We start from the raw sequence: 23,725 nt of genomic DNA, 5'->3' as shown, positions 1-23,725 counted from the left end.
AGTCCTTTGTTTCTTAAGTCTTGTTAATTTTGTCGTATCACCTTACATTTTGGATTTAACATCCACTTATCAGGGAGACCATATGCCGTTTGTCTCTTTGCTATTGGCTTACCTCGCTCAATATGATTTCTTCTAGCTCCATCCATTTCCCTGCAAATGCCATTATTGTGTCCTTTCTAATGGCTGCATAATATTCCATTGTGCATAGATACCACAATTTTTTGATCCATTCATCTGTGATGGGACATCTGAGTTGTTATGGAAAGCTATTTTTAAAATCTGTTGGTCTTTTAAACCCCAAAACTGCTAAAAACAGTCCCCCAAAACCTGTTGGCTAGTGAGCTGTGCTTAAGAAGGCAGATGATAGTTATGTATAATAACTTCTATTTCTCCATGTAGGCTTGTTCCTACACTCATGAACAGATTGTGGAAATGATGGAGTTTTTGATAGAATATGGCCCGGCACAACTCTATTGGGAACCAGCTGAAGTCTTCCTCAAACTTTCCTGTGTACAACTCTTGTTGCAGCTTATTTCTATTGCCTGCAATTGGAAGACCTATTATGCAAGGTGGGACCAGAGAGACTCAATGAAATATGATGCTGACTTTTGCTTAAAATTGATGTTGGTTGGTTTGGCAATAAACTTTTATTGAATTGAATCTGAGAAACTAGTTAAACATGGAAATGTAGTTTTTAATTTGTAAGGTATTTGTTCCTATATATGGTGTTAGTGAATGTAAACTTTGCACAGTAAGGAGGATCTAACTTGAGAAGTTAGGTATTTTACTTGTTTTAGCTGTAGAGCTGGGGATGAAGTCCTGTCTTGAGATTTCAGTCCTATTTTTTGTGCTTGGACATTAAATATCTTGCTTCTGCTTGAAACTATGTATAATGTTTATTTTACTGTCACATTAAAAAGTTCTGAAACAGTACCCTGGCCTTGAGTTCAATCCCTAGGCTGGCACCAAAAGCAAAAAAAAAAATTAGAACAAACTGAATATATATATATATAGATAGATAGATAGATAGATATAGATATTTAACCTGCTTTTTTAAACTCTTAAAATAATTTTCTGGGGAAACAATGAATAATGTGTAGAAAAGGCAGCTTTTGTACTATTGGTACTAAGTTTGGATTTTTACAAACATTACTTTTAGACTATTAACTCTGGAATATTTCTAACTGTGGAAGCCATTTTCTTCCTTCGTATGTGTGTGTGTGTGTGTGTGTGTGTGTGTGTGTGTGTGTGTGTGTGTGTGTGTGTGTGTGTGTGTGTGTGTGTACACGTATGTACACATATGTATGTGTGCTAGTATTGGGGCTTGAATTCAGGGTCTGAAGCTGTCACTTTTTTTTTTTCTCATAGCTGGAGCTGTACCTCTTGAACCATACCTCCAGTTTCAGTTTTTTTGCTGGCTAATTGGAAATAAGAATTTGGAGCATTTTGGATTCTGGATTTTGATATTAGGCAGCAGATAAAATCTATGCATGTTATTTCAAAATCCAAAAAGCTCCCACTGAATTCTGAAATATTTATGGTCCCAAGTATTGATAAGGTATACTTATCAGATATTCTTGTCTGCACATCTGATTATTTTCTTAAGACAAATTGGTGTAGGTGAAATTCCTGAGCCAAAGGTTATGATTTTTTTTTTTTTTTTTGCCAGTCCTGGGCTTGACCTCAGGGTCTGGGCTCTGTCCCTGAGCTTCTTTTGCTCAAGGTTAGCACTCCTACCACCTGAGCCACAGTGCCACTTCCAGCTTTTCTATTTATGTGGTACTGAGGAATTGAACCCAGGGCTTCATGCACACGAGGCAAGCATTTTACCACCGAGCCACCTTCCCAGCTCCAGGTTCTGAATGTTTTAAGAATCAGGTTTCATATTCCAGATTATCTTCTAGATAAACTGTCTAGTATCTTCTCCACGGGTAAAGATTGAAGAGTCACACAGATGATCCAATCTGTTGTATCTCTTTCTTTTTAAGCAATTAATGTTTTGTATTATAATTTCCTGTTGACTAATTTTTCTTCCTGTCCAGGAATGACACCGTGCGCTTTGCTTTGGATGTCTTGGCTATTCTCACTGTGGTGCCAAAGATCCAACTCCAGTTGGCAGAGTCAGTGGATGTGTTGGACGAAGCTGGCTCTACCATCTCCACTGTAGGTAAGTTGCAGCTCACCATTGTTGTTGGATGTGGATTTGTTTTCCTTTGTTGTGCTCGTTACTTGCCTTAGAATTTGGGGATATTAGAGGAAGATTCTGTGTCTGTGCCCTGTAAGAAGATCATGCAGTTTCCTAGGTGGGAATCATGCCAATAAACTCAAAGTTTGTGAACAGTTGAAGCATTTTTGGTATAATAGTACTTTGTGAAAACGTTGTACTGTAGAATCTTGCAGTAAAACAAAGTTTATGGGACTAGCAGGTTGAGGCGAACACTAAGAGACTTAAGGAGATTTGTAACTTGTAACACTGGAAAGAATTAGTAGTGGGTAGTTAGTGGGTAGTTAGCTCTACGACTCAAGTAAATAGCCCCTTTTGAAAATCTCCCTTATTCCAAGTAGGCTCAGGAGGTTGGTGCTTAGGTGAGTCTGTAGCTGTGTGACTATCTGTGAGTCTTCGGCTTGTGCCACACTGAGGTATAAGTCCAAGGTTCAGGCACTTGTTTTTAATTTCCTTAATATGGGATGGGAACAAAGTCCCCGCCGCCATGGTGACAGCTTAGCTGAGGGCTTTTTGCTTTCCCACAGAAGGTTTTCATTCATTCTCGCTAGTTATGCTCTATTTACCTAGGAAACATTGCACATGAGTCTTGGTGACTGCCCCATAATACTGTCTTCATTCTGATTATTATACATGAGGTATTGCATTGTAAAGATACATTGTAGGAGAACTGCTTGTATTTATTCTTTGCACTTTAAAAAAGGGGGGGGGGTAGTATTTAAAAAAAAAAAACAAAACAAAAGATAAAACTCCAAAATTTGAAACTGTCACCACCACTGAAGTTAGCCATTAGTTTTATGAGGAATACTATAACTTTTTTCCCCCTTCATAGGTATCAGCATTATATTGGGAGTGGCTGAGGGTGAGTTCTTTATCCATGATGCTGAAATTCAGAAGTCAGCACTTCAAATTATCATCAATTGTGTGTGTGGCCCGGATAACCGAATATCCAGTATTGGCAAGTTTATCTCCGGAACGCCTCGGAGAAAGCTGCCTCAGACCCCCAAGAGCAGTGAGCATACCCTGGCCAAGATGTGGAATGTGGTCCAGTCCAACAACGGCATCAAGGTGCTTCTGTCCTTACTGTCCATCAAGATGCCCATCACAGATGCAGACCAGATCAGGGCTCTGGCCTGCAAGGCCCTGGTGGGCCTGTCTCGCAGTAGCACGGTACGGCAGATCATCAGCAAACTGCCCCTTTTCAGCAGCTGCCAGATCCAGCAGTTGATGAAGGAGCCCGTGCTGCAGGACAAACGCAGTGACCATGTCAAATTCTGCAAGTATGCTGCTGAACTCATAGAGCGGGTGTCAGGAAAGCCTCTTCTCATTGGCACGGATGTGTCACTGGCACGGCTACAGAAAGCAGATGTTGTTGCCCAGTCACGGATCTCCTTCCCCGAGAAAGAGCTGCTTCTGTTGATAAGAAACCATCTTATTTCTAAAGGGCTTGGAGAGACAGCAACTGTGCTGACGAAAGAGGCTGACCTGCCCATGACCGCGGCCTCCCATTCTTCTGCCTTCACCCCAGTAACTGCTACTGCTTCTCCTGTCTCTCTTCCCCGAACCCCTCGCATTGCTAATGGCATTGCAACTCGACTGGGTAGTCATGCCGCCGTGGGCGCCACGGCCCCTTCCGCCCCCATTGCCCACCCTCAGCCACGGCCCCCCCAGGGTTCACTCGCTCTGCCTGGCCCGTCTTATGCAGGCAACTCCCCTTTGATTGGTAGGATCAGTTTTATCAGAGAGAGACCGTCACCTTGCAATGGGAGGAAAATCCGTGTGCTGCGGCAGAAGTCGGACCATGGTGCCTACAGCCAAAGCCCAGCCATCAAAAAGCAGTTGGATAGACACCTTCCTTCCCCACCTACGCTGGACAGTATCATCACAGAATATCTTAGAGAGCAACATGCTCGCTGCAAGAACCCAGTTGCCACCTGCCCACCTTTCTCTCTTTTTACTCCTCACCAATGTCCCGAGCCAAAACAGAGGCGGCAAGCGCCAATAAACTTTACCTCGAGGCTAAACCGCAGGGCATCATTTCCAAAATACGGAGGGGTGGATGGTGGCTGCTTTGATAGGCATCTGATCTTCAGCAGGTAAGGAAGGCGCCTCCCACATCCCCTGGAAACTGGAATGCTTCCTCTACTTAAAACCGTTGGGAGCATGATAAGAAGGCCGTTTGTTGGCTTGAAATACAACTGTTACCTCATGTGATACGTGGAAAATGTAAATGTGCCCCTTTTACCCACCCTGGGTTCATTGTGACAGCAGTATACCGAGGTGCTGATGCCTCCAGTATGTTGGCTCTGCTAATTCAGGTTTCCTTCCATTCTGATCCTTCACAAGCCTCAGATGTAGGTCGTGGGATCACAGACATTTTTGTTGTTTCGATTTGTAAGTTATTTAAAAGGAACCACTGGAGGTCACCGTAATGTTTCAAAACACTTTTTTCCTTAACAAGTTACTTTTTGTTGTTGTTGGTATTGGTGGTGGTCATGGGGCCTGAACTCTGGGCCTGTCCCTCAGCTCTTCAGCTCAAGGCTAGCTCTCTACCACTTGAGTCACAGCGCCACATCTGGCTTTTTCTGCTTATGTGGTTGCTGAAGAATCGAACCCAGGGCCTCATGTTTCCAAGGCAAGCACTGTACCACTGAGCCACCTTCCCAGCCCCAACAAGTCACTTTTTGAAATGTAATGGTTATGTTCTTTTATTCCTTCTAGTAAAATTGCTTTTTCAGCGATCCTACACATCCTGTGTTTGATTGTCACCTCTTTGTGTTTCTGCTTAGGTTTCGTCCCATTTCAGTATTCCGGGAAGCTAATGAAGATGAGAGTGGTTTCACATGCTGCGCGTTCTCAGCACGGGAGCGGTTCCTGATGCTGGGGACCTGCACAGGGCAGCTGAAGCTCTACAATGTGTTCAGTGGACAGGAGGAAGCCAGCTACAACTGCCACAATTCGGCCATCACACACCTTGAGCCTTCCAGGGTAAGGGTTCCTTTCCTGGACATTCTAAGTCATCCTCACATGGACTGGTACGTTGGGGTTAATGCTCCTTTATGGGACTTTCTATTTGAGGAGAAGTTTTCAGAGTCTAGTTGAGTTTGACTCATATTTCAGAGGGAAACTGAAGAATATTGCCAAGTTTTAAGAGAAACCATCTTTGGTGTCTTCCCAAGTTTTTTCCTCCCCTTTCAAACTGTTACTGTATGTTTGTCTTTTTTTTTTTTTTTTACCAGTTTAGGAAGACCCAGTGTTCTCTCAAATTTAATTATTCTCTCTTTTTTTTTTTTTTGTGAGGGCTTGAACTCTAGACCTGGGTACTGTCCCTGAGCTCTGTAGCTCAAGGTGAGCACTCTACCACTTGAGCCACAGCACCATTTTCGGTTTTCTGGTGGTTAATTGTAGATAACAGTCTCAGGGACTTTTCTGCCTGGGCTGGCTTTGAACTGTGATCCTCAGATCTCAGCATCCTGAGTAGCTAGGATTGCTGTGAGCCATCAGCGCCTGGCTACAAATTTAATTATTTGCTACCACACTATAGGTCCATATATTTAAATCCTAGTCCTTTCTCAATATTGTTCCAGGAGTGTTTGTACTTTTTTTTCAAAGTAACAGTTAGTGGTGCAGTGAGGGTGGGTGTGTGCTTGCATGTGTGTGTGTATGCTGCTCCTGAGGCTTGAACTCAGGGTCTGGGTGTATCCCTGAACTTTTGTGAGTAAGGCACACAAAATCAGCACTCCAGTTCCAGTTTTCTGGTGGTAATTGGAGATAAGAATCTCATGGACTTTCCTAACTACCTAGACTGGCTTTGAACCATGATCCTCAGATCTCTGACTTATGTATAGCTAGGATTATAGGCATGAGCCACCACTGCCTGGCTTATACAGAGTTTTTTTTCCTCTTCTTTTTTTACCCCAGTACTGGTGCTTGAACTTAGGACCTCTTGCTCAACTTTTTTACTCATGGCTGGTGCTCAACTGTGTGAATTACTTCTCTACTGGTTAAGAGATACAAGTCTAGGATTAATATAGGTGTGAGCCACCAGTGCCTAGTCTGATACTTTTTTTTTTTTTTCTGTCTGTTGTGGGGCTTGAACTCTGGGCCTGGGTGCTGTCCCTCAGCTCTTCAGTTCATAGCTAGCATTCTACTGCTTGAGGCACAGCACCACTTCCAGTTTTCTGGTGGTTAACTGGAGATAAGAGTCTCATAGACTTTCCTACCTGGGATGGCTTAAACTCCATCTTCAGATCTCAGCCTCTTGTGTAGCTAGGATTACAGGCATGAGCCACTGGTGCCTGGCCTGATACATATTTTTAAAAATTAATTTGGTGGTTCTGGGGTATGAACTTGGGGCTTTGGCTTGCTAGGCAAGTGCTTTACAGTTAAGCTATAGTGTATTTTAATTTTTTTCTTTGAGTGCCAGGGGTTGGACCCAGGCCTTGTGTGTACTTAACTAGTGATTTACCACTGAGTAATTCTTTGGCAGTTTTGTGAGATAGTCTTGCTATATAGCCCAACGTGGCCTTTAATTCATGTTCTTCCTTCTATAGCTTCCAATTGCTGGTATTACAGGTGTGCCTGTCATGCTTGATTTTATTCATCTGTTTTCAGATGTTAGTGACAGACGCTAATACCTGTATTTATATATATACACACACACACTTACTCACTTTAGTCTCCTCCTTTCAGGATGGGTCCTTGCTGCTGACGTCTGCTACGTGGAGCCAGCCCTTGTCCGCACTTTGGGGAATGAAATCAGTATTTGATATGAAGTATGTATTTGTTTTTGCAGCCCAGTTTCTCTATGTTTACTTAATTTTTATCCCTGTTCAACTGATTTTTTTTTAAGCTACAAGCCTTTTAGGAAAAAAGAAATGATGTGTGAGCTGTCGCCAACTTTCTTCCTCATTCCAATCATGTTGAATTAAGATTCTGTTTTTCTTTGCCAGTCCTGAAGCTTGAACTCAGGGCCTGGGCTCTGCCCCTGAGCTTCTTTTGCAAAAGGCTAGCACTCTACCACTTGAGCCACAGTGCCACTTCCCGTTTTTTCTGTGTATGTGGTACTGAGGAATCAAACCTAAGGCTTCATGCATGCTAGGCAAGTACTCTGCCTCTTAGCCACATTCCCAGCCCTGAATTAAGATTTTTATATCTGTTTTTGGTAATATTGGGATTTGAACTCAGGGACCGCTTGCCACTGTGTAGTTGAGCTGTTTTCAAAACAACTGTGTTTTTAGGATAGGACCTGGCTTTCTATCCAGGCATGCATGTGTCTGAGCTGCAGTCTACTTCTTGTCGCTTGATGTGTTCATGGATGTGGTTTCTATGATCCTCCTATTCTCAGCCTACCACATAGCTTGGTACACACCACTATACCTAGCAATGGGATGAGAAGGATTCTTGCAGACTTTTTGCCTGGGCTGACAAATGGTGATGCTACTATTTTCAGCCTTCCAAGTAGCTAGGATTACAGGTATGAATCACGGATTGCTTTCTACCTGGCTAGGTTTTTTTGTTGTTGTTGTTTCAGTCCTGGGTTTGAACTCAGGGTTTGGGTACTGTCCCTGATATTTTTTTTTTTGCTCAAGGCTGGTGCTCTTCCACTTGAGCCACAGTTCTACTTCTGGCTTACTGGTAGATAAAGTGGAGATGACAGTTTTGTAGACTTTCTCGGCCAAGATGGCTTTGAACTGCTATTTTCAGATCTCAGCCTTCTGAGTAGCTAGGATTATAGGTGTGAACTACCAGTGCCCAGATCTGGTTAGGTTTTTATCTTTCTCAATTCCAATTCTCATATAAAGTTTCTACATTTCCATTATTCAACAGACCTTTCACAACCCTCCAAAAAAACCTGTGTACATACTTTTATTTATATATGACACACTTGCTGGTACATTTTCAAAGGCATCTGTGCAATATTAATATTAGCCATTTCTCTAACCAGGAGATTTTGTTAATTATTTATGGTCTTTTTGGATGGACTCATGTGGATGGTTTTACATTAAGATGGAAATAACTCTTTAATTGGTTGAAAGGATATTTCCTGAAGATCTGTCACTTAAGTACTTGTGTTGTTTTCCATAGGCATTCCTTCACGGAAGATCACTATGTTGAGTTCAGTAAGCACTCTCAGGATCGGGTTATAGGCACAAAAGGAGACATTGCCCATGTAAGTACTTAAGCATCCATTGGCTTCCAGGTGATTTTCCCATGTGTTCATTGAAATCTTACAGATGGAATGTGGGGACTGTGTGCATAGGTTCGGTTAGCAGCTAGAAACTATTTACTGAAGACTGGGGCTACCTTCTGTTATGCCTCAGAAGTAGAGTGCCTGTGTAGCATGCACAGGATTCCCTAAAAATAAACACACACGCATGCACACACACACAGAGTGAGTATGTCCCAGGGAGCTGGGCATGGTGATTTATATCTTTAACCAGCACTTAGAGGCTGAGGCAGGGAGATCTTGCATTTGAGGCCAGCCTGGGCTATAATATTGAGACCCTGTCTTGGAGGGGGAGAGTGGTAAGTGAGAAAATATTCAAATGAGCTGAATATGGTGGCTCATGCCTATATCCTAGATATTTGGGAGATTAAGGCAGGAAAATGGCAAGTTTGAGGTAAGTTTTAGCAACTTAGATTCTACTCCAATATAAATTTTAAAAAGGAATGTGGCTAGGGCTATTGATACTATAGCTCATTTATAGAGCATTTGCCTAGCACACTGGCTACTATCCCCAACACCTCAAAAATAACAAAACCACCAGAAGATATTCCTTCCTATTAAGTAGTTCTAAGCTATATGGGAGAAATGTGTACGAGCTGAACATGAGCTTAATCTGACAATTTGAGAAAGATACTAGCACAGTAGATCTTTTGTATCTTGGGACAGGGTCTCACTGTATAGCCCAGGCTGGCCTTGAACTCTTGGATTTTCATGTCTGTAATAGCGTTTGAACTTGGGACTTTGTACTCGTCTCTTTTTAAAATTTTTTAATTTTTAATTAAACTTAGGGCCCGGGCGCTGTCCCAGAGCTTTTTCACTCAAGGCTAGTACTCTACCACTTTGAGTCACAATGCCACTTCTGGTTTTCTGGTGGTTAATTGGAGATAAAAATCCCACAGATTCTCCTGCCTGGGCTGGCTTCAAACTGCAATCCTCAGATCTCAACCTCCTGAGTAGCTAAGATTATAGGCGTGAGCCTGGAACCTGGTTACTTACCTTTTTTTTTTTGATCCAGTCGTGGGGTCTGAACTCTGGGTCTGGGCGCTGTCCCTCAGCTCTTCAGCTCAAGGCTAACGCTCTACCACTTGAGCCACAGCGCCACTTCCGGCTTTTTTCTTTTTTGCTTATGTGGTGCTGAGGAATCGAACCCAGGGCCTCATGCATGCAAGACAAGCGCTTTACTACTGAGCCACCTTCCCAGCCCTTTTAATTGAAGTAGTTTTGAGGCTGTTTATTTTGAAGTTTTATTATAAAGGTAATGTACAGGGGTTACAGTTACAAAAGTAAGGTAATGAGTGCATTTCATTTCAAGCAGTGTTACCCCCTCCCTCTAGACAATTTTTTGTTGTTGTTGTTGGTTGTGGGTCTTGAACTCTGGGCCTGGGCACTGTCCCTGACCTCTTCAGCTCAAGGCGAATGCTCTACCACTTGAGCTACAGCGCTACTTCCGGTTTTCTGATGGTTAATTGGAGATAAGCATTCATAGACATTCCTTCCCAGGCTGGCTTTGAATGGTGATCCTCAGATCTCAGCCTCCTGAGTATCTAGGATGACAGGCGTGAGCTACCAGCACTCAGTTTAGACAATTCTTTTTTTTTTTTTTAATTGTGATAATACTACAGAGGGGTTACAATTACATGGGCAAGATAATGAGTACATTTCTTATCAAGTATTGTAGCCTCCTCCTTTGTTTCCCCTTCCCATCCCTTCCCATCCTCCCCCTGCCCCCCCTAGACAATTCTTTTGAAGGGTTTTTGCTGAAAAACCTAAGTAGAGAAATAGTGTAGAATTTTGGGGGAGGATATGGGATGACAAAATTAGAACTTTCCCCTCAACTTTTCCCTTGTAAATGTTAAAACAGAAAAACTGAAAGAATAGTGTGTGTGTGTGTGTGTGTGTGTGTGTGTGTGTGTGTGTGTGTGTATACATATATACATATATACATATATATGCACACACACTAGATTTGTCAATTTCATATTTTGCATATTTTCTGCGTAAATGTGTATGCTTTAGTGAGTCACTTAAATTGCAGACATCATGGCTTTCTAAGTCTTAAAGCATCTCCTAACAATATGTTTTATTACATAATCACTCTTGCCAAATTTTAAAGTATTATAGTAATCTCATCTAACATCCATTCTACACTCAGTTTTCTTAACTGTTCCATCTTGATGTAACTTGTTTCAATTGTTGTTATTGTTGTCATTGTTTTGAACCAGCATCCAGCCAAAGACTCATATTGCATTTGATTGTATGTCTTATTAATGTTTTAAAGCCAAGAACCAATTCTCCAGGTTTCATGACATTGATTCTTGAAGAGACCAGGCTAGTGTGTCCCATGACTGAATGTGTTTGTTTCCTTATGATGTCTCAGTTGTTTCTAGATCAAAGGATTAAAATTTTATTTTTTTTTTTGAAAACTAAAGCTTGGCCCTTTGACAACATGTTTGTAAACTGAAAGATCTGGTCTCTGCATGGATTACACACTGTAGACTTTAAAAATTTCTAGTATGAGTAGGGCTAGAGTATGTTTCCATGGGGAGATTTTTTTTTTTTTGGTCAGTTGTGGGGCTTGAGCTCTGGGTTTGGGCACTGTCCCTCAGCTCTTTAGCTCAAAGCAAGTGCTCTACCGCTTGAGCCACATCGCCACTTCTGGCTTTTTTCTTTTTGCTTATGTAGTGCTGAGGAATCGAACCCAGGGCTTCATGCATGCAAGGCAAGCGCTCTACCACTGAGCCACCTTCCCAGTCCTCATGGGGAGATTTTTAAGGAGTAAAGTTTTATGACCTTGATGGTTCTCTCCAAACAGTAAACTTTAAGGAGTATTCTATGGATCATCATTGATTGATCCCATGTGAAGAATTTCTCAGTTTTAATGTTATAAACTTTGTTTCTTTTTTTGTTGGAGACCAGGACTTGAACTCAATATCTGAGGCTTGCTTTTGCTCATTGGCTGTTGCTCTACTACCTGAGCTATGCCTCCAAGCCCTTCTTTTTTGTTTCTTAAAGGGGGAATTATTAGGAATTGTTTTATTGAGATTCCTAATATAATTTCATTTGTTTCTTACTTAAAGAAGAGGGATTTTTGAAACGTTGAATGGGAAACTGGAAAGCACTTAAACCTAGCTTTCCATTACTTTAAATTACATTCCATTATTACTTTATAATGTCAGGGCTTTCATAATCCAGGGAAAGTTTGGGAGACGTATTTTTACACACAGATTTTCTTTACATTTGTCAATGAATGGCTTGGTCTGATTTTCTTTTCCCGCCCCTTCTTCTCTAAAGATTTATGATATTCAGACTGGCAACAAGCTGTTGACTCTGTTTAACCCAGATCTTGCCAACAACTACAAGAGGAACTGTGCCACCTTTAACCCTACAGATGATCTTGTGTTAAATGATGGCGTCCTCTGGGATGTCCGCTCTGCACAGGCCATCCACAAGTTTGACAAGTTCAACATGAACATCAGCGGTGTTTTCCATCCGAATGGGCTTGAGGTCATCATCAATACTGAGATTGTATCCTTTACACATCCTACTTGCCATTTGTCATCTGGCGTGCTATGCAAAAAGTATTTTAAATATTGAGTTGTCTTTCTGTCTCTTTCTCTCTTTCTCTCTCTCTTTCTCTCTTTCTTTCTTTCTTTCTTTCTTTCTTTCTTTCTTTCTTTTTTTCTTTCTTTCTTTCTTTCTTATTGGCATTATTGGGGTTAGAACTCAGGGCCCTGTGTTTATCTTATTTGTTTTTATTAGATAATATATTATAAAGTGTTTTATCTAGGGGTAGGTTTATCCATCGTTCTGGCTGGCACCAGGCCATGTTGGCCCTTCACGGGGAAAGGCGGGGAAAAGCCTGAGAAAGACCTGGGAAAAAGCTGGGAAAGAGACCTGGGAAAGAGAGAGAGCTGGGAAAAAGAGAGAGCTGGGAGAGAGAGAGAGCTGGGAAAAAGAGCTAGGAAAAAGAGAGCTGGGAGAGAGAGAGAGCTGGGAAGGAGAGAGAGCTGGGAAAGAGGGCCTTGTGTTTGGTAGGCATCTGTTCCACCACTTGAGCCATGCTTACAGCCCTTTTTGCCTTAGTTACTTGGGGATATGTATGCGTAGGATGGTCTGGATGATGATTCTCCCATTTACATTTTCTGTGTAGCTGGGATGATGGGCATATGCTACCATATCCAGCTTTTTTATTGGTCGAGGTAGAGTCATGTGAACTATTTCCCTGGGCAAACCTGGAACTGTAATCCTCCTGATTTCCAGCTCTTGGGTAGCTAGGATGAGTCTCTGACTCATGGTAGGCATGCTAGGCATGAGTCTCTGTGCCCAGCTTTGAACTGACTTAAAGGCTTTTGGAAGCACTTTTATTTTTGCTCTATAGAAACTGGTTGCTGACATATAAGAGGAAAATGAAATACTTGTTTTGTGGGGGAATGAACTTACGTAGCTTTTCAGGTCTTTTGTTGTTGTTGTTTCATGTAGCTCTTATATGTACTGAGATACTGTATAACATTTATATTTTTATTTTTGTCAGTCGTGAGGCTTGAACTCAGGGCCTGGGTGCTGTCCTTGAGCTGTTTTTGCTGAAGGCTAGTGTTTTGAGCCACAGCACCACTTCTGGTTTTCTTCATGGTTAATTGGAGATAAGAGTCTCGTTGCCTTTCCTGCCCTGGCTGGTTTCAAACCTTGATCCTCACATCTCAGCCTCCTGAGAAGCTAGGATTACGGGGGCGTGAGCCACCAGTGCCTGTCCCATACATTATTTTTAGAGACATCAGTTAACTTTTTTTTTGTCGGTCATGGGACCTGAACTCTGGGCCTAGGTGCTGTCCCTGAGTTCTTCAGCTCAAGGCGAGCGCTCTACCACTTAAGCCACAGCGCCACTTCGGGCTTTTTCAGCTTATGTGGTGCTGAGGAATCGAACCAGGACCTCATGCATGCAAGGCAAGCACTCTACCACTGAGCCACCTTCCCAGCCCCATCAGTTGACTTTTAAAATACAAATATCTAGTAGGAGTTTAAAAAGTGCTATTTCAGCATTTCCATGAATTTAGGTGAGAGCCTTGGAAGACTGGGAATGTAGCTTAGTGGCTGGAGTGCTTGCCTAGAATGCATAATGCCCTGGGTTCCTATCCTAACCCTGCAAAACTGAAAAATAAACACAAAAACTCTGTGTGTGTGTGTGTGTGTGTGTGTGTGTGTGTGTGTGTGTGTGTGTGTGTGTGTGTGTGTGTGTGTGTGTGTGTGTGTGTGTGTGTGTGTGTGTGTGTGTGTGTGTGTGTGTGTGTGTGTGTGTGTGTGTGTGTGTGTGTGTGTACGCACGCACGCATTGGTAGTAGGGCTTGAACTCAGAGCCTTGCACTTGAGAGGCTGACATTCTGCTACTGGACCCCTTTTGGTTAATTTTGAGATAGGATCTTCCTTCTCGTGCCCAGACCACAATCCTCCTATTTTAGGCTTCCTAACGTAACTATGATGGCAGGAGCATCTTCCATGGAGATAGAGTCTTGAAAATATTTCTGCTCAGCCTGTCCTAGAACGGAGAGACTCTTTCTGCCTCCCATATGGCTCGGGTGACAGGCACGTATTTTTGTGCCCAGCTATTAGTCTTGTGCACAAGACACAACAGCTTGGCCTCTGTCCTCTCAATCTCAACCTCCCAAAGAGATTGGACTATGTAGGTGTGAGCCACAGGCACCTGGCTTGTGAAATTGTTTTTCTTAACTCCTCTCCCAGTGGGACCTCCGAACTTTCCACCTGTTACACACGGTTCCTGCTCTGGATCAGTGTCGCGTGGTGTTCAACCACACGGGAACAGTGATGTATGGAGGTACTAAGCCATGTTCCTGGTTCTTCTCCCTTTATCCTGCCCCTGGTACACCTGGATATTTATGGGGGGAAACAAGCTCTCGCTTGTGGGGACATGGAAGATGTAACCCGAAAGAACATAATAGTACAAATGGAGACCAAAGGGAAGGCAAAAATTTTGCAGATGACAAATCTTGTATAGGAAGAAGTACTAGGTAGTAATCACGCACTTAAAAACCTGTACATTTGTCGTCTTGGGCTGACCCAAGACGTCCACTGTGTAAGCACACGTCGGGCGGCAGATGCAAGGTCGTGGATGTTATTGTCATAGGAGGTGAGGTGCAGGGGGACTGAGCTAGGGGACGAAGGGGAATAGCCAGGAGACAGTTTGTTTACAAGGAAACTCACTGAATCTTGATTGGCCGTTAAAGTTTCTTGCGCTAGTACATACCAGATGTTTCTGATTTTAAATAAGTGTTTCACCCCTACTAGCTATGTTGCAGGCAGATGATGAAGATGACTTAATGGAAGAGAGGATGAAAAGCCCTTTTGGGTCATCCTTCCGAACGTTTAACGCAACTGATTACAAGCCTATAGGTAAGCTCCAAGGGGCAGGCGTGGACTTTTTTTTTTTTTTTCTTTTCATGTTTGTTCCTTTTTGAAGCGCTACATTCCAATAGGTCCATCACTTTTTTTTTTTTGATCAGCAGAGGAGTTCTGGAAGTACTTGCAGATCAATCATTTTGATTTCCTTTGGAAGAAAAACAGGTTAAAAAAGGGTAATAGCGCAATCCTGAATCTTGTCACCTTGTGTTTTTCAGCAACCATTGATGTGAAGCGGAACATCTTTGACCTGTGCACAGACACCAAAGACTGCTATCTAGCCGTCATCGAGGTGAGAGGCCTCCTTTGGGGGAGGCCCTGCACTTTTGTTCTGATGCTCAGGGTCATTTTCAAGTTACGTTGCATACTTTTTGTATCAGGTGTGTCATAGACAGTGGTGTTCCTGATGGTAGATCATTGATAACTGCCTCAATTAATAAGGTTTGGGGCATAGTCAGTACTAGAGAAATCATAAGGTGGTTTCAACATAAGATAACACACAGTTCTGTGTACCAGAGTCACATAGTCATTCCTCTTCAGAGGAGTCACGGGGGGCTTGTTCCAAGGGTAGTGGCCTCCGCTGTCTTAAGCCTTCGAATCCCGTCTTCCCATCTCCTAGTGTGTCCTAGGGGCAACATTCTTAGAGGTAGCTAAGAGCTTCAGCTATCAGTGGCTTTGACAGGGTAGGGTCAGGTTCCTGGGCCCGCGTGAGAACTGAGGTGTATCACTGCTTTTCAAGGGCTGTGCGTTTCCTTCCAGAATCAAGGCAGCATGGATGCTCTAAACATGGACACGGTATGCAGACTTTATGAAGTAGGCAGACAGCGGCTGGCCGAGGATGAGGACGAAGAAGAGGACCAGGTCAGTGACCTCAGAGTTCTTTCTACTAAACACAGCTTCCTAGTGATTATGTTCTTTTGCTTTTTGCTAGCAAAGGCTGAGCTTCCAAATTGACTCTAAATATGGATACTCACTCTTAACTAAACACTCCAAATATGGAGCTCTGCTGTCATACTTAGAAGAAGGCTTATCAGGTGTTTGATGCTTAGAAGGGAGCAGAGCTTTGCTTATAAGACTGTCATTTAGCCAAGGGGTTGTATGTACCTATAAGCTTAGCATTCAGGAGGTAGAGTCAGAAGGATCACAGGTGTGAGGTCATCCTGGACCATATGGTGTGAGAACTGACTCATAAATAAACAAACAAACAAATGACTGGGAATGTGGCTCAGTGGTACAGTGCTTGCCTAGTTTGCACGAAGCTCTGGGTTCACTGCCTCAGTACCACATAAACAGAAAAAGCCAGAAGTGGTGCTGTGGCTCAAGTGGTAGAGTCGTTGCCTTGAGCAAAAGAAGCTCAAGGACAGGGTGCAGGCCCTGAGTTCAAGCCCCAGGACAGACACTAAAATAAATAAACAAACAAAAAAGAAAAATAATTCATCAGTATTTGATGATCCTGAATTCCATTTGTAATTTAGAGCCTAGTAATCTCTTGGTTTTTATGTTGGAAATTCCCTTGTTCCATCCTTGCTTTCAGTGCCCTTTTCTGGCTTTAAAATATATCTCCCCACCTAGAACAAAGTACGTTAAGTGAGGAAGCCAAGCCCAGGAAGACCAGCAGTGTATGTTCTCTCTCATACGGGGAAGGTAGATCTGAATTACACTGAATCGTGACAAATTACACAGGACCATAGGCATTTGGCACACAGTGAGACCCATGGAGGAAAGTCTTAGGAGAGGAACACAACGCTACAATGCTTATGTGCTTCTGATGATATAAAATAATATTTATTGAAAGGAACTCCAGGAAATGGAAACAAGGGTTTTTCTTTGTTGTTTTTGTTTTCTTTTTGTCTTGCTTGTTTCTTTATCGGTCTGGGAGGGGAAAAGAGGGGCACAGACATGGAAGGACAAAGGGTGAACAAATGCAGCCATGACACTCAGTAGACATGTGGAAAACAAACTGTGCAACTCATGGGTAGGAGTGGGAGGGGAAACTGGGAGACAGCGAGGGAAGGAGCCACATTGTCCGTAGCGAAATGTACTCATTACCTGACTTCTGTAACTTCAGTGCTGGAAGTGGCACTGTGGCTCACGTGGTAGAGCGCTAGCCTTGAGCTGAAGAGCTGAGGGACAGCGCCCAGGCCCAGAGTTCAGGCCCCACAATTGGACCCCCCCCCCCCCAAAAAAAAATCTTGATATTTCTGGCCAAAAAAATAAATTTATAACTTCAGTGCTTTGTGTATCACCTTTATAATAAAGATAAATTACCTAGCAGGGTGTGGCTTCATATGTCAGTAATCTTGACCACTCCCATCAATATAGGAAAATTCTGAGAGACTAGTCTGGACAAAGTCAAAGTTACAGAAGACCTTATCTTAAAAAAAAAGAAAAAAAAAAAGTAAACCAAGTTTGACCCAGCAAGGCGCTGGTGGGTCGCACCTGTAATCCTAGTTACTCAGGAGGCTGAGATCTGAAGATTGTGGTTCAAAGCCAGTCCAGGCAAGAAAGTCTGTGAGACTCTTTATCTCCAGTTAACCACCAGAAAACCTAGAGTGATGGTCTTGAGCAAAAGCAGTTCAGGGACAGCACCCAGGCCTTGAGTTCAAGCCCCCTGATTGACTTAAAAGAAAAAATAAGTTTGAACCATAGCCTAGTGCTTGTTACGCAGGTGCTCTGCCACTTGAGACATTCCCCCAACCCTTCTGGCTTTAGTTATTTGTGAGATAGGATCTTGTTTTTGCCTAGGACCAGCCTTGGACTGTGATCCTCCTTGTTAGGCCTTCCACATAGCTAGGAGTACAAGGGCACGTCTCCACACGGAGCTTACAAGCTTACACTAAGGTCACACTTACTTTTTTTTTTTTTTTGGCCAGTCATGGGGCCTGAACTCTGGGCCTGGGCGCTGTCCCTCAGCTCTTCAACTCAAGGCTAGCACTCTACCACTTGAGCCACAGCGCCATTTCTGGCTTTTTCTGCTTATATGGTGCTGAGGAATCGAACCCAGGGCCTCATGCATGCAAGGCAAGCACTCTACCACTGAGCCACCTTCCCGGCCCCACACTTACTTTTTATCCTGACTTGCCTCAGTGATTCTCTTGTTTTCTACCTCCTGAGCAGATAGGATTTCATACATGAGCTACTGTGCCTAGCCAGTACCATAGCTTTTTCTTTTTTTTTTTTTTTTTTTTTTTTGCAATTTTATAGCATTATTTAACACTCACTAGTTAGTTCTCATCCACATTGACTGTCCGTAGATTTTTTTTTTTTTTTGTCAGTCATGGGGCTTGAACTCTGGGCCTGGGCACTTTCCCTGCGCTCTTCAGCTCAAGGCAAATGCTCTGTCGCTTGAGCTACAGCGGTACTTCCGGCTTTCTAGTGGTTTATTGGAGACAAGAGTCTCACAGACTTTCCTGCCTGGGCTGGCTTTGAATGGTGATCCTCAGATCTCAGCCTCCTGAGTAGCTGGGATTACAGGCGTGAGCCACCGGCACCTGGCTTGTCTGTAGATTTTTGAACATGGTCACAGGAACATAGGTTACTGGAGTATAGAGCCTGTTTGGCGAGCCTTCATCCATATTGTGTTTTGTAGATAACCACACACAGATCTGATAGGGGACATTCCTTACTCCTTTGGCCCAGACAGCTTTGTTGAGCCATAGTTTTTTCAAATACCATATTATGAAGGACAATAAGGCTCCAAATGCTGCCAGGAGTTTCCCAGTATAGAAAGGATTTTCTTTAATGCTTTGCAGCTGCATTGTCCGTAAGGGTCTTGGTTTCATGCCTGGCGGGAGTCACAGTGTTTAAAGTGCAAGTGAGTTATTGAACTGTGGTTATGTGAGATTTCTAATTCATTGGTGACATAGATTTTTACGTTTTCTTGAGTGCTGTACTATTGAACTTAGACAGGTAGCTAGTCTTTCTTGGTAATAGAGATTATAAGTGATAATAGATCCTTCAGGATCCTGACCAATCCCTACCCCCTTTGTTTTGATGCCTTGGTTGAGGTTTTTTGTTTTGCTTTTTTGTTTTTGTTGTTGTGGTTGTTGGTCATGGGGCTTGAACTGTGGGCCTGAGTGCTGTCCCTGAGCTCTTCACTCAAGGTGAGCACTCTACCACTTGAGCCATAGCGCCACTTCTGGTTTTCTGGTGGTTTATTGGAGATAAGAGTCTCATGGGCTTTCCTGCCCAGGCTGGCTTTGAACCAGGATCCTCAGATCTCAGCTTTCTGAGAAGCTAGAATGACAGGTGTGAGCCACTGGCTCCCAGCTACCGTAAGTTTTGACTTGCTTTTGGGGCACCATTTTTGCTTTCTGGAGACTGGCTTTCACAGAATTAAGGGCAGGAAATCCTCTGCAAATTTACACAATGATTTAAACACAGCCCACGGTAATGCTAGACGGGAGCATCTCTGCATCTGCTGAGTCGCATAGTGTGTGCACAGGAATGCAACATTTCTGACAAATTTTGCTGTTGAAATTCCTTGGCCAGAACCGTGTGTGGTGAGTCTGCAGACGAGGCAGGGGCAGCCCAGGCCCTCCTGCTCCCACGTGCTCCTTCAGCCACCGGCTGTCAGCTCTGCCCTGAGGCTGCTTCCCCAAGTGGTTTATTCATCTCCATCATCCCTACCCTCCCACGTCTTTGCCATGTGTTCTCTTCTGGGGATCATCCCTGGGTTCCTGGGAGGTCTAGTGTATCTTTGAGGGGGAAGGTCAAGTTCAGAGGGAAGCTACGATTTCCCAAGGCACTCTGGGAACTGCAGGGGGGGGGGGCGGGGGAATGTGAATGTTCTGTGTTGGCTTCATTTTGCATGCATGGAGTAGTAAGGCTCTAGAGAGAGATGGCTGACTGTGAAGCAAGAACACCCTGAAGGACCAGCCTGAGCATTCCTTTTCCTCACTCTGTTCCCTTCAGGTTGGTGGGACAGGGAAAAACCTCCATCCTCCCACTAGAAATAGAAAGGGAAGAGATCCACGGCAGGGACTTCGGACCTTCTGCCCCTGCAGGCAGAAAGACACTGTGTCTCACTCAGCACAGGCTGGCAAGGTCTAGACATATGGCCTCCACAGGGACCCAGTTTGTAGGAAAGTTAGAGAGGTCCGGAGCACTGAGGGGAGCAAGCCTGGGCATAGCCGTGTGACGTGGGTAGTTAGCATTGCTTCAGGATTTCTCAGGCTCTAGTGGTCTTTATTGGTCATGTGATGTATTTCCCGTCAAAGGAGACTCAGGTCACATGTCTTGGATGGGATAACATGCTTAAGTTCTTTGTACGCTTACATGTGTTGGCCTGTTTACTGCATAGATAGAGTTTTTTTTTTGTTTTTGTTTTGTCGGTAATGGGGCTTGAACTCTGGGCCTGAATGCTGTCTCTTAGCTCTTCAGCTCAAGGCGAGCACTCTACCACTTGAGCCACAGCGCCACTTCCAGTTTTCTGGTGTTTATTGGAGATAAGAGTCTCATGGTCTTTCCTGCCCAGGCTGGTTTGAACCTTGATCCTCAGATCTCAGCCTCCTGAGTAGCTGGGATTACAGGCGTGAGCCACCAGCGCCTGGCTAGTAGAATCCTATAGTGAGTGATGTTTGGCCACATTTACTTCCTCATTGCATTTCTCCTCACTGCCTCTTTGTTTGCCAGTTTATTATTTTTTTCAATTATTTTCCTTTATATGCCTCACCTGATTTTAAAACTAGAGAGTTTTGGTTTTCATATGAGCCATTTGCTATTCAAAGTGTGTCCTAGATGAGGGTCATGTGTTCTCTAGTCTTGGCAGATGTTCCGGGTATGACATTCATGGCTTAGGGATGCAAATACCTGTGACTGACACCTTTGAATTTGCCTTTTCTCCTTAATGAAACAAACTCACAAGGGTGTATGGCAAGCTCCCTTGTGCTAAAATGGTGTGGCATAAAGTGCCTATTATAAACAACTATTAAAGAGCTTTGTAAAGACAGAATTTACATCCCATAGAAATAGTGAGGTCAAGCCAGGTGCTGGTGGCCCACGCCTGTCATCCTAGCTACTCAGGAGGCTGAGATCTGAGGATCTCGGTTCAAAGCCAGCCAGGGTAGGAAAGCCCTTAAGACTCTTATCTCCAACAAACCACCAGAAAACTGGAAGTGGTGCTGTGGCTCATCTGGTAGAGCGCTCACCTTGAGCTGAAGAGCTGAGGGACAGCGCCCAGAGTTCAAGCCCCACAACCAACCAAAAAAAAAAAAAGAAAAGAAAAGAAAAAGAAATAGTTCAGGCATTGGGACTCATGAAGTTTGGAGTTTTAACAAGAGGGGATGAGCTATACCCTGTGTTGAATGAGCAGGTACAGAAGAAGCCACGCTAGCTATACACACTTGGTTCTAAGGCTGGCACAGGTGAACCACTTGCCCATTAGAGCTCATGCCAGTCATGGAAGGCTTGGTGTGTGGTCTTTGTGTGGTGTGGTGTGTGTGTGTGTGTGTGTGTCCGCGCGCACGCATGTGTGTGCACACACATGCCAGTGTGTATACACGTGCTGGCCCCAGGGCTTGAACTCAGGGTTTGGGTGCTGTTGTCTGTGAACTGTAGCTGCTGCTTTTTTTCCCCTTTCCTTTAGCTTCTTTTGCTCAAAGCTAGTGCTCCACCACTCGAGCCACAGCGCCACTTCCAGCTTTTTCTGATTAGGTTGTTGGAGATAGGAGTCTCACAGCCTTTCCTACCCAGCCTGGCTTCGAACCTCCCATCCTCAGATCTCAGTCTCCTAAGTAGCTAGGATTATAGGCCTGAGCCACCAGTGCCTGGCTTGGTGCCTGTTTTTTTTAAAAAATCACTTCAAGGGCTGGGAAGGTGGCTTAGTGGTAGAGTCTTTGCCTTGCATTGGAGAGGCTCTGGGTTTGATTCCTCAGCAACCACATAAGCAAAAAAAAAAAAAAAAAAAGCCAGAAGTGGTGCTGTGGCTCAAGTGGTAGAGCGCTAGCCTTGAGCTAAAGAGCTGAGGGACAGCGCCCAGGCCCAGAGTTCAGACCAACCAGAAAATAAATAAATAAAAACCACTTCAGTCAACTGTATTGTTGGTTTTGAGGCAGATTATAAAGTCACATATTTGCAATTGATCGCTGTTTGTAGATTTTGAACAGTATATACACTTAATTGTAGTTAACATTAAATCTATAAAGCAAGAACAAGGGAATAATGCTGTCTTTTTTCCACTCCTTTTGGGATCTGGGACTCACTGTGTGCTGTGCTTGCTGTATGTTTTTCACTGCCTAGAAGCGGATGGTAAGAGTCTTTACTGACCCCACACCCTACGCTGCCCAAGCCATTGCTCAATATCCTGAATCCTGAGAGGGTCTTTGTTCCATTTACTAACAAAAACGAAAATGTTCTTGAGTTAGATCCTTCCAGCAAGGAAAGAAAAACAAACTCATGGTGACCTTGAAACAACTATGTAGCTTTGTAGCTTTTAAGGATAGTTAATATCAGGAGCAAGTGTTAAAAGAAGTAGGAGTGTAAAATAGGACAGAGGGAAGGGTCAAGATGGTAAGATTCGGTTTGAATTACAGTTTTACAAGATAATCTAGGTGTTTGTTTTGTTTTTTGGTCAGTTGTGGGGCTTGACTCCAGTCCTGGGTGCTGTTCCTACGCTCATCAGCTCAAGGCGAGTGCTCTGCCACTTGAGCCACAGCGCTACTTCTGGTTTTCTGGTGGTTCATTGGAGATAAGAGTTTCAGGGACTTTCTTGCTCCTGGTGGCTTCGAACTATGATCCTCAGGTCTCAGCCTCCTGAGTAGCTAGGATGACAGGCGTGAGCCACTCTTGCCTGGCAGATATCCTAGTTTTTAGATTCGTTGTTCTTCAAGTGTGGCGAGAAGTTTGGTTTCTAACAGACTTGGTTACAGCTTGGCAGAAAATGCAGATTGATTCCCCTTTGAAAAAAATGGGCATTCAAGAAGAGTTTTGAATGACCCAAAGACAAACGCTGCACTAAACAGCTAACAAATTATATCAAATGCTGTTGAAGTCCTAAAGATGGAGCATACTAGCAGGGGAACACCTGGACTCCACCTGGGTTTATACAGGGAAGGGCACTCCACCTGTCATCCTGGTACTGGTTCTTAATTAGGGGTACACTTCAAATTCCCAACAGCCTCTCCACAATCCACTTGTACAAGCTTGATTTAGCAAGACCGACTCTGGTCCTGCACCGTTGTTGCGGGGTTAGGCAGTGTACGTTTGGAAAAAGTTCTCCGGCAATTGTGATGGTCACACCTGAATAAGCCTGTGATGGAATCAAAACAGCTCACGTAAGCAGAAACTGCAGTTCAGAGATGTTGCCATTTAATAGATGTTCAGTAAATAGTCATTGTTTCTGTTGCCATTCTGTATGGGGATGTATCCCACGCCCTTGGGAGGTTTGGGTCATGGAAGGATTTAGGGAGATGGAGAGGCTGGGGGCGAGGGCACAGTAACTGAATGTGGTGTGGGTAGAAAGCAGATGCTGCACACTCCAGATTCTGAGAAGCAGAAATCAACTGGAACCAAAACCAGAGGACTGGACAAGGAGGAAGAGCTGTGTTTGAGATTTTGGACTCTGGTAACAGAGAGAGGAGTAGAGAAGCTGCTAGCCCCCGTGGTGGTTGGAGTGCAGTTGTAGAATTCTAGGAGTGTTTAAGTGGTACTGATAGCGAATGAGTGTTTCAGGTTTTTAAATGACAGGCTATAGGAATGTAGAAATATTACAAGTTGGAGGAGTCCTTGTGCCTGGGGAAGGGAGCTCTGGTGGAGACCGGCGAAGTTTTCAGGCAGGCAGCCCAGGTTGGAGTCCGGGACTGGTCATTGGTCATTCACTGTAGAGGAGGGCTCCATGGTTGGTGTCTGTATAACAACCAAGCAAC

General features: G+C 43.8%; 1 protein-coding gene across 4 annotated transcripts in view; it reads left to right on the top strand.

The window, feature by feature from the left end:
* LOC138815944 (DDB1- and CUL4-associated factor 1-like) overlaps positions 1-23,725 on the top strand; it is a 58,634-nt gene that overhangs the window by 28,863 nt on the left and 6,046 nt on the right. For all 4 annotated transcript variants that reach the window (XM_070005349.1, XM_070005348.1, XM_070005347.1 and 1 more), the window contains exons 12-22: positions 400-569; positions 2,043-2,167; positions 3,057-4,320; positions 5,014-5,212; positions 6,917-6,999; positions 8,312-8,396; positions 11,745-11,978; positions 14,187-14,280; positions 14,751-14,855; positions 15,080-15,153; positions 15,621-15,722. In XM_070005349.1, the coding sequence (XP_069861450.1) occupies positions 400-569; positions 2,043-2,167; positions 3,057-4,320; positions 5,014-5,212; positions 6,917-6,999; positions 8,312-8,396; positions 11,745-11,978; positions 14,187-14,280; positions 14,751-14,855; positions 15,080-15,153; positions 15,621-15,722 (2,535 nt within the window). The remainder of the gene's footprint in view (positions 1-399; positions 570-2,042; positions 2,168-3,056; positions 4,321-5,013; positions 5,213-6,916; positions 7,000-8,311; positions 8,397-11,744; positions 11,979-14,186; positions 14,281-14,750; positions 14,856-15,079; positions 15,154-15,620; positions 15,723-23,725) is intronic.

This window comes from Dipodomys merriami, unplaced genomic scaffold (assembly GCF_024711535.1).
Source record: "Dipodomys merriami isolate MVZ:Mamm:240054 unplaced genomic scaffold, mDipMer1.0.p SCAF_68, whole genome shotgun sequence".
Classification (NCBI taxonomy): domain Eukaryota; kingdom Metazoa; phylum Chordata; class Mammalia; order Rodentia; family Heteromyidae; genus Dipodomys; species Dipodomys merriami.
This window is presented reverse-complemented; position numbering and strand designations above follow the sequence as displayed.